This window comes from Talpa europaea, assembly GCF_964194135.1.
Source record: "Talpa europaea genome assembly, chromosome: 14".
NCBI classification, from domain to species: Eukaryota; Metazoa; Chordata; class Mammalia; order Eulipotyphla; family Talpidae; genus Talpa; species Talpa europaea.
In genome coordinates, this window is record NC_140082.1 from 18,038,832 (window position 1) to 18,048,996 (window position 10,165).

Here is a 10,165-nt window from a genome sequence, read left to right on the forward strand (position 1 = left end):
GACTGTATGGTGCAGCCAATACAGTGGCTTAGGACTCCTCTGCTCTCCCCCACTGTCCACTGTAGACACCCACTGTGACAGGTGTGGTCACTATCATGGGTTCGGGTGGAGTTTGCACTGGTGCGAGTGATGGGAGACATCTCTGTAGTCCTCTAACAGCGAGCAGGGTCAGCGGGGACTGTTCAAAGTAAGTTTCTTAGTAACTCTGAGGAGATGAGACAGACTGTCCTCAAGGCCGGTCCTGTCCCTCACGTGGCATGGAACCTCACCGGCAATGACCTTGGCTGCCCAACATGTTTTCCTCTCAGTTCCATCCAAATGGCAGAAAGACACTGGTCATTCCACAGCCATTAGTGTCCTGAGTCCTGGGCATCTGGTGATTTCCTTGCAAGATAATCCGATACACTAACAAGTTGTACCTGTGGAAGAATATCTTCCCCAATTGCTCAGACTGCCATTTATCACTTTAAAAGAGCGATGATGCAATTTTCATTATTTTAATGATTTGAGTCAAGTGACCAAATCTGGTATAGACTTTGGGGAGTATGTGTGTGAAGTTTTGCTCATTCTGTAGTATTTATGAATGGAATGCCTTGCAATACGAATATTCATACAATGTGTAAACACAGGTTAAAGAATTTGAATGAAAAAACAATACCACTGAAGGACTCAGAGACCAGACCACGCAGAAGAGTCTGGGAGGCCTGGGCTGTGACCCAAGCGAGTCCCAGGGCTGGGGCTGCCGGCCTAGGGTGGAGGTGGGGATTCTCACTTGTAGGCGGGCAGGAGTGCTGGCTCCCCTTTCTCACCTCAACCATCCCTCGCTGTAGCATGTAAATTACTTTAGCAACTGCGGAGTTGGCAATGCACACTGCAGTGTGTGAGACGTCTGCTGGGCGAGTGGGGCTGTCCCCTCCCACTTGCTGGGACAGCCAGGCCTAGACTGTGGGCCGGAAGTGAAAACACCCGGCAGGCAGCCATTGCTCCCGGCCACCAGTCACCCGTCCCGCTTCTAAAACAAAGGGAAAAGATTCCAAATGTAGCTAAGGGAACTGCCTCTCCCCTTGTAGTTTGTCACAGGCCATCAAAAGAAAAGGGTCACCTGACTCTTGGTCACCTCTACTGCTGTCCGGTGTTTATCCACCCCTCCAAGCCTATCCATCCTTCTTACTTGCTTCTCTAGAACTGCTGAGAACCACTGCGAGGGCAGAAAGGGGCCCAGCACCGACGCTTTATATGCCAGGCCATCTCTACAGAGGCTGAGGGGCCCAGAGGCTCCATCACTTGCTGATGGCCACCAGGAGCAGGTCCTGGTGCTGAGTCCCTAATCCTCAGTTTTTCTGAAGCCACGGTCCTTAGTCTTCACCCAGGTTGACATCTGCAGTTTCTCAACATTCCATAGATCTGCTTTTCCTTCTCCCACCCCACCCACATACTTTCAAGAAGTATGTTTGGCTTCATTCACTTCTAGGGCCCCACCGTCTCTGGGGCAGGATCCAAAGGCCGAGAGCCTCACACGCGTACGATCACCTCTCAGGGCTGCCGCCCGCGTCACACCTTCTCTCCCACAGACACCTGACCACTTGGCTCTGGGTTTCAGCAAGATCCTTTATTTATCTCCTGCCCCCCCAACCACGTCTCGTGAGGACAGGCAGCCAGGGACCTGTGTGGACTGTTGGCTTTGTAAACGTAGAGCAGTCAGTATGTATAGAAATCATGCACCGCAGTGATTCTTAACAAGGTACTTAATGAGTAAAAAGAGTTCAGGTGCGTTTGAAATTTCTGCCCTTTCCTGCGGTCTAATCACTGAAAAATATGCGTGTAGAAATTCTACTCAAATGTAGACACATTCTCAGTGACACTTGCTCGTAACTCTGAGCGCATTCAAGCGACATTGGCTTAACAGGTGTCCCTCACGGAAGCTGCCCGTTCCCACCAGGGATCAACACGGGACCTGCCCACGTGACAGGCTGCGTGTGCCACATGCGTGGCTTCAGAATCTGGTGCTGCCTGTCATACCTTATTCAAAAACAGTGTGTCTCTACTAAGGCTACAGACTACTCTTTCACAACTCAGCTAACAGGAGGATGTTTCTAGAATTAATACCTCAAGCTGGCCATGGCCCGCCCAGAAGCCTGCTCTGGGTGGCGGCTGCTCTGGGTCCGCAGGTCTTCGCGGTGTCTCACTCACACCGACTCAGGCGGCCACCACTGGGCACGGGCCATGCGACGACAAGGACACAGGGCTGACGCTTCCACTCTCCGAGTCCAGAGTTTGAACACTGATGTACAGACAAATAAATGGAAAATCATCGGCAACAGAACTCCAAAGCATTAACAGTCACTTGGTGAGATGTGCGATTCCAGTTTTGCCAGAGGGGCCTTCCCAGAGCATCGCTGGATCCCTGGAGTCAGGGTTTCTCCCGCCACAGTTTCTCCACCAGCCTGGGGGTCTAAAATCCTTCATCGCCGTGGACTCCGAACAGCTAACACCGGACATTTTCCACGCTGGCTTGGCAGTAGGCTTCTGTAGGCAGTGAGGTCAGCGAACCACACATTCTGCAGCTGATCCAAGGGAGCCCCGGCTCTGCAGAAGAGTGGTGTTTACAGAAAAACCTCCAGTCCCACCAGCCCTGTGCTGCCATCAGGGGTGTGTCGGGTGGGGTGGCCAGTGTCCCCGTGTGCACTGCCCCAACCACAGGCACCCCGACAGTGTAGTGGGCTGGATGCGGGGACTGCAGACGCTCCCCAGCTCTCTGGTCTGAGTTTGTTTTGTTGTTTTTTACTCTTAAGATGACCACAAGAAGTTTTATGTTGTTACATTCAGACAATAACCATTTGGTTCTTCTATTTCGGAGCACTAAAAAAAAAAAAAACACCGGAGTAGCAACACGACAAACGGGGCACCGCGCCTAAGCTTCCGGTCACGGGGCAAAGTGACGCGCCACTAGGCAGAAAGGGGTGACGGGAGCAAATGACTGACTGGAAAGAAAAAAAAAAAAAAATCTAAGGAAATACAAGCTGAAAGTTTCGCATTCACAATAACCAAAGGAAAGAGGGACCTGACGCGATACAAAAAATCCCCACTGAGAGCTTGAGAGCTTTCTGCCGCGGCCGCTTGCTGAGCATGGGCTGTACCACAGCTCGGGCTGGGCTGCTCCGGTCTGCCCAAGCTGACCCTCACACTCTCACCAACTGCAGCACAGAAGTGTCCTCATCGTCCTGGGGCAAAGATGAAATCCAGGGCCTGCCTTTCAGCTGCTGCCACGTTTGGATGCCACAAATCCACCATGAAAACCACCCGTGGCCCATCCTCCACTGAACCTGTGGGGGATGAGAGCAGACAGGTTCAGACTCCCCCCGGGGCAGATCCAGGACCCACGCACGTGCTTAGCTTTCAGGCTGGGCCCTACCCCATCTCTTGGCCCGGGTCAGAAGCGCTCCATGTCTCGGATCAACAATGTTATCCCGGCTTTGCAAAGTTCTGAGCGGGGAGGGGGCAAGGAAGTGGGCAGGGAGAGGGATGGGTGCAAAAGTGGTGGGGCAGGGGGTGCACATAGGATTTTAGGACAGTGAAACTACCCAGTGTGATCCTGGAAGGGTGGATGCCTGACACCGGCTAAGTCCTTGCTCAGTGGCCTCTGTAGGGTCTTAGGCCAGCGCAACTCAGTGCAATAGTGTACAGAAAGCAGAGCTTGGATAAAGCTGGCCGGGAATTTCTGTGATTTAAATCAAAGACATGAAGAGAAGACTTGAACAAAATGACACTCTTCAAGGAACTGCTGTGTGCTTTTATCAAAATTCACAGAAGATAAACCAAGAGTGAACCCTAATGTAAGCCATGGGCTTTAGTTAGCAGCGATAACGCGTTAGGACTGGCTTATCAACAGTAGCAAATGACACTATTGCAAGATGAACATAAAAGGGGAAGCGGTATGTGTGGGGGTGGTGTGACTTTCTGCTCAATTTTTCTAGAAACCTAAAATGCTTTTTAAAATAAGATCTACCAGTTACAAAGGGAAGAGAAGGCCTTGGGGAGGCAGACACTCACCCTCATGGAATGCAGTGTGCAGAAAAGAATCATCAAAGAGTAGGCAGCGTCCTTCTGCCCAACACTGGGGCTCCCCCCCCACCACCAGCTCACAGCCACTTGGAGTTTTCAGACCTTCGGGGGGGAAAAGCAGAGAACAGAATGAAGGATGGGAGTTGGCCGGGAGCCAGGGCAGCCTGCAGCGGGGGTTCGCAGTAGACCTTGACCCCTTGGAGCCCCATTTGGGGCTGGGAAGTTCCATGGGGCAAATACAAGCTGTGCACCGCTCCTCACCGTGCTCCTTGGAAAACGGACTTACTCTGTTCTGGGCCCTGGGCTCCTCTGGTTAAAGTCACTACACTTCTGAGACTCCTGCAACCCAGCCACAGGACCCCGGGAAATCAAGGGGAGCCAGAGTGAGAGCCCCTTCCTGCCCAATGACTGCGCTCGCTACAGTGTCGTCTCCAGGGCTGGTTTAGTTGAGATTAAAGGCGCAAAGACACACATAGTGCTCCCTCCTGCCCCTTGGGTTCCAACCTTTAAATCCATTTTGAGGCCCGCAGATGGTGTTCTTAGTTGGCCTCATTTGGGGCAATTGGAGGACACCCCTAAAGAAAAACCTGGGCTTCAGGAGAAATAGACTGACCTGGTAGGGAGTCTTATGCCCAAATGCCAGCATCGGGGGCCGCTCTCTGGTGCCTAACCTGGAAAGCAGCCCTGCTGGGCTTACCCTCAGGTGCCATCTCCAACCAGGGCTCAAGGGATGTGTGCCCCTGTCACTCCCAGATGCCTGCAAATGCCAGCACCACACAGCCACCTAATGGACTCAGAAGAGGCTGGTCAGCCTGACAGCTCACCAGAAGGACTGACGCAGGAGGAAGCAGCGGCCTGGAAGAGGGGCTGGGACCATGGTGTCCTTGTCCACAGTCAGTGACTCACAGTGACAGCCTCAACCCTGGGGTTTAATTTCCTTCACAAACGTAAAACAGCTTTCTCTCAAAGAGCCAGAGGATGCATGTACCCTCTGAGCCAAAATGGAGTCAGGAAGCTCGTCTGGGGTGAGAAGTCAAAGAGGTCACTAGGGAGAGCGGGAGGGCCAGAGGTCCTGGGGTCAAATGACGGGCTTCGCCCCCCGATGGGCTGTGTGACTTTGGGCACGCACTCCGCCTCTCTGAGCCACAGCCCCCTCGTCTGTAACGTGCACATTAGCAGACTTGCCCTCCCGGCTCCGCGGCTCTTCACTGACAGCTGCAGAGTGACCGCGCTTGGCTGTGCGTTGACTCTACGCTTGACGGACCTCGCAGAGCCCCTTTCCAGATGGGCACCTGAGGCTTAGAGAAGTAGACCTGCTAGAAGTCCCTGTCTAGTCCTTGCCTCTTAACTCCAAATCCAGTCTGGTTCCAGAACAGGCTCTTCTAACACCGGCCAGAATGACCTACATGCCGGGGGTTGTGTTAGGAGCGTGCTAGCAAAGGGACTGCCGATTTCCCTGTAGTTAATGGGTTTCAACTACTGACAGTTCTTTCATTGACTCATCCACCTGGCCCTGGAACTTTGGGGGGAGGGGGAGGTGGTTAGGGTTGTAAAGGGGTTCAGCCTGCACCTCTCTGGCCGAGATGGAATGAGCCCCACGGGCCATGTTCTCTTCGCGTGCGAGCCTCCGGGTGGAGGACGCGCTGGGAAAGGCAGTTTTCCGCAGAGCACACACAGTGAGCCGCTAGATGCTCCACGGCCATATGCTGTGGGGTAACAGAAAGGGGCTGGCTTGACGGCCCCCACTATCCACCTCCCCTTCATTCCGTGCCAGCCTTCCAAGGGCCGACCGCCCCTGCCGAGGGCCCACAAACCAGCTTCATCGGGAGAAATACGCCCCCCAACAGTGCTTGGGTGGCCTTTGGGGATACAAACAGCCTGCACATGGCAGAGGCCAGTCCCACACACTGGGCCCCCTTGATGGCTCGGGCATCACTGCTCTGAACCCACCAGCCACTGAGGGAGTTGGGGAAAGAGGAGAAAGGCTCTTCCACAGCAGTCCCCACTTCCGGGAGGCTGGCGGCCGGCTGGGCAGAAGGCAAACACCAGCTGACCCACTGGGCCCATGGGCCCCTGCAGCGAGACTGCCTGGAGATCTGACAACATGCATGAAGGGAACAGGGAGTCTAATGGCGCTTCCTGCAGGAGAAGGCAGGGAACACTCATGCATTCCCCGCCCCCTTTCCCGGGTCAGCCACTTGGACAGGTGTCTGCCTCCCTGCAACATCTGCCTGCTTAGCTTCCAGACTGCTTTCTGGGGGCTACTGGCAGTGCAGTCAGGACTGCACTGTATGGCCCAGGCCATACACAATGTGGGGCAGCGCTGGGCCAGGAGCGCCTGCAGTTCCGCCAGAGTCCAGACTGAGTGAGGACTGGAGGGGCAGCTCAGAGCAGGGCTCAGCGAGTGTGTCTCAAAGACTGAGTCAATAAACAGACTAGTGGGGATTTCATTCACCCAGAGGGATAATTCCACTGATCACAATTCAGAGGGAAGGCAGCAGCAGAAGGTAAATGGCTGGCATTTCAAGAACACTGTTCTGGAACTGTAGGTGCCTGCTCTGCCTTCAGCCAGGCACGTACCAGGCTTACTCTGCTTCTGACCTCATTCTCTCGACTCCCTCTGTCAACACAGCGAGGTCATGCGAATCTAACACACCTTTGTTTCCTTCCGGGGTGGATGTGGGCTGGCAGTGGAAAGGAGGAAACACTGAGCAAACCCAACCACGGTGCTCGCCCGGGCCATGGGGGCCCAGCCACACTCCAGTGGGGCATCCGCCAAGGTTTCCTGGTGTCCAGGGCAAGTTCCAGTGTCAAGGGACAGGCTGGGTGGAGAGGGAAGGACAGGTGATAAAAAGGGCCTGTGTGGGTGTGTCTCTTTCTCTCTTACACACACACACACACACACACACACAGAGCAGAGATGCACAACAGCATTAATACACAGGAAGCAAATCTTTGGTTTTCTTGCCATCATCCCTTCCTACCAACACACCTCCCTGAAATTCTACCACATCAATCCTCAAAGGCCTTTCCTACACGTCATTCTGAAATTTAAAAACATACAAGGAAAACCTTTCAAAAGACAAGCATGGCTCCCCACTGACCACATTTTCAATTCCCCAGCCCGGCATGGGGGGGCCCTCTGCCATTTGCTCCCTCCCACCCTGCCTGAGCTCAGCCCCACCAACCCCCAGCAAGTGCACACACGGCTTTTCCCAGCCCCAAAACCAAAGGCTCCTCTGCTGCCCCTGGCAGTCCCAGAGATCCGTGGGGTCAGACTCCTGCCCCCAGAGCAGCCCCTGCACCCCTGAACTCTGCGTGTCCTGGTGCCCTGCACAGAAGGGCTCACCCCTCAGATCGGCCAGCGCCCTCACCCGTTAGTGGGCTGCCTTCTACCTACTGAGGGCTTCACACACTGTGCTCTGACCCTCCAAACAGCCCTCCAGGTGGGCGCCATCACCTCCATTCTAGAGAGAAGAAAACCAAGGGCCAAGAGTTGCAGAGCCCTGCCTGAGGTGCCTCCGCCATGGGGCTGTCCCGTCTGACCCCGGAGTTGGCTTCCAAAGCCGGTCATGGCCACTGTCTCCCGAGGGCAGAGACCATGTCTTAAGGATCATTTTTTCACTCTGTCCAACATGGTGTTTGATCATAAAAGCGCCTCGCTCTCATTTGGCAAACACTGTCACAAACTGGGTACCCCAGAGCAGCCATAGAGGGTATTCCTTTATTGAACCCTCTCAATAGTGCCCAGGTAAGCACAACCTCTCCATTTTACAGACGGGGAAACTATGCCCAGGGACTCAGTCACCTGCCCAAAGTCTCACAGCTGGCCAGGAAGCCGGGTGACAGGCTGCAGCTCCTCTGCCCGGGCCGCCTCTCCTGAACTACTTACTCACCGCGGTGACTGCTCGAATCTAGCTCCTTTTGTGTTCCAGGCACAGCCTACTCAGAATACCAGAGACAGCAGGGAAAGCAGAGGGCGCTGCGGAGAAGCGGGGTGGAGAGCCGGGGCATCCAGCTCAGGTGCCCCCTCCCCTGCCCCAGGTAGCCCGAGACCTGGTTCAGCCTTTATCGAGGTTCCTCTGTGTGCTTTTCCTGCCTCCATTCTGAGGCATGTCCTCTCCCCTGGGGTGCTGGCTGATTCCCTTGCCCCCCTAACCAGCCTGTTTCCGCTACTCACCAGAACGAGGCATGCGGGGGAACTGAGGCCCCCATCTACCGAGTTGTTTCTGAGCCTACTGAATTCCGCCTGTGTGTGAATGAACGTTTGGCGATACACATTACCTTATCAGAGACTCAAATGAACTCTACACAAGATGATCCTTTTCCCTCCTCTTTGCAAAGGAAGAAACTGAGGCTCAGAGGAATGAAGTGACTTGCCCAAGGCAGCACAGCCGGCGCGTGCTGGGGCCAGGATGCAAACACCAGCACGCGGACGCCAGACCCTGTTCTCAGAACCCCTGCTGCACACCCTAACTTCCTCAGAACCTGAATCTATTCAGCACCAAGCATTACTTCACCCTTGGCGATCCAGAAGGCCCTCTGGTACCTTTCACAGCCTCCCAGACGTCATCACAACCCTCAGCAATCAGCGGAGCGGTCTCTGCTCTAGCGCTGCACTGTCCAATACAGGAGCCATCACCACAGGTGGCTGCTTACATTTAAATTTGGATTAAGTTAAAAAGCTGAGCTCCTAGGTCACAGCAGCCACACACCTCTCGAGTGCGGCCAGCCCGAGGCTAGGGGTGCTGTACTGGCCAGTGCAGACCAAGATCGGCCCCAGCACTGCAGGAAGTTCCTTTGCACAGTTCCTGTCAGAAATGAGGTTTACGCTGGTGACAAGTTTCCTTTTCTTACTCAAACTCTGCTGTCAAAATTTTCTATGCAATTTGTCTCTTTTCAGAGGAGGACAGTGAAGCATGTGAAAAAGCACAATTCTGGCACTGGGCTCTGGTGACTTCTGCATTCCCGTGAGTGGGGGACAGAGAAGGGCGCGGGCCGGGAGACCCGTCTCTGCAACGTACCTAAGTGGCATCGGATGCGGATGTTGGTGGGTCCATAGTGCTCCGTTATCACAGTCCCGGGGCTCAGCACGGAGATGCAGGCGTTCCCAAAAACATTGTTCCCAATACAGGTCCGAAGGCTTCCGAGCAAGCGGTACGTCCGTGGGCACTTCCTGCAGTTCCTGGGAACGCAAACCCCCTGATTGACCAAGTAAAAGGTGACCCACTCCCCGCTGGGGGTGCTGTTCATTTTCCAGCCTTGGGGGAGGCTGCAGTTTGAGAAAGCTTTGTAGAGAGCCTCAAACTCGCACAGAATGGTCTGGAAGTTACGTTCCAGCAACTCCACGTCGTGTTTCTGCGCGTCGCGGGAGAAGTACGGCGTGGTGGGGAGGTCGGGCAGGAAGAAGACTTCGGGCTTCTGGATGGAGGGCCGGCTGTTGAGGTAGCGGCCCTGCTCGCGGATGCCCTTGTGGATGCGGCCCATGCCGGACCAGGAGTACCGCTTGGCGTACTCCTGCAGGTTGTGGTAGAGTTTCTGGTTGAGGCCTTCGTTGTGGGTGCAGCGCACGCACTCAGGGGACTGGCAGTACACGTACCCGTTCTGCAGCCCGTTGGCATCAGTCCCCTGGATGAGGGAGTTCACGGAGACATAGGGCCGGGGCTGCTCCCTGCCCACGTGGTAACAGTACCACACGAACAGGACCAGCAGGCAGGCCACGGTGACCACGGCGGTGGTATCGCAGTCCCGCACGGACTGGATGCCGGTGGCGATGCAGTCCCTCAGGCCATCCAGCGACCAGCTCCAGACCACCAGCCACTCGAGCGACATCTTGGGGGGGTGGGGAGTTGCGGTTGAGTGTGGGAAGCAAGGTCAGACAGTCAGTCCTCTGGGGTCCCAAGGGCACCCACGCCGCGGATTAGCACAGAGAGCACAGGGCGACTGGCGCGGGGTGGAGGCATGGTTGTCACTGGCCTCGGATCCCGCCAAGGGTGGCAATGACAAAGGACGAGGCCGTTATGCCCACTGCTTCTGGCAAAAGTCCCTGCAGGTAGGACAAAAGGAGGCGGTTTAGGTCACTTGCAAGTGGGGCTGGTTGATG

At 55.1% G+C, this 10,165-nt stretch overlaps 1 protein-coding gene across 1 annotated transcript; it reads right to left on the reverse strand.

Annotated features, from left to right (window-relative positions):
- Positions 1 to 2,916: 2,916 nt before the first annotated feature.
- On the reverse strand, positions 2,917 to 9,894 carry ASPHD2 (aspartate beta-hydroxylase domain containing 2; the record flags this gene model as incomplete). The annotated part of the gene is made up of 3 exons (XM_084253345.1): positions 2,917 to 3,323; positions 4,051 to 4,164; positions 9,087 to 9,894. The coding sequence occupies 3 exons, from the start codon at positions 9,892 to 9,894 to the stop codon at positions 3,214 to 3,216; spliced, it is 1,032 nt and encodes a 343-aa protein (XP_084109471.1). The 3' UTR covers positions 2,917 to 3,213.
- Positions 9,895 to 10,165: the final 271 nt, after the last annotated feature.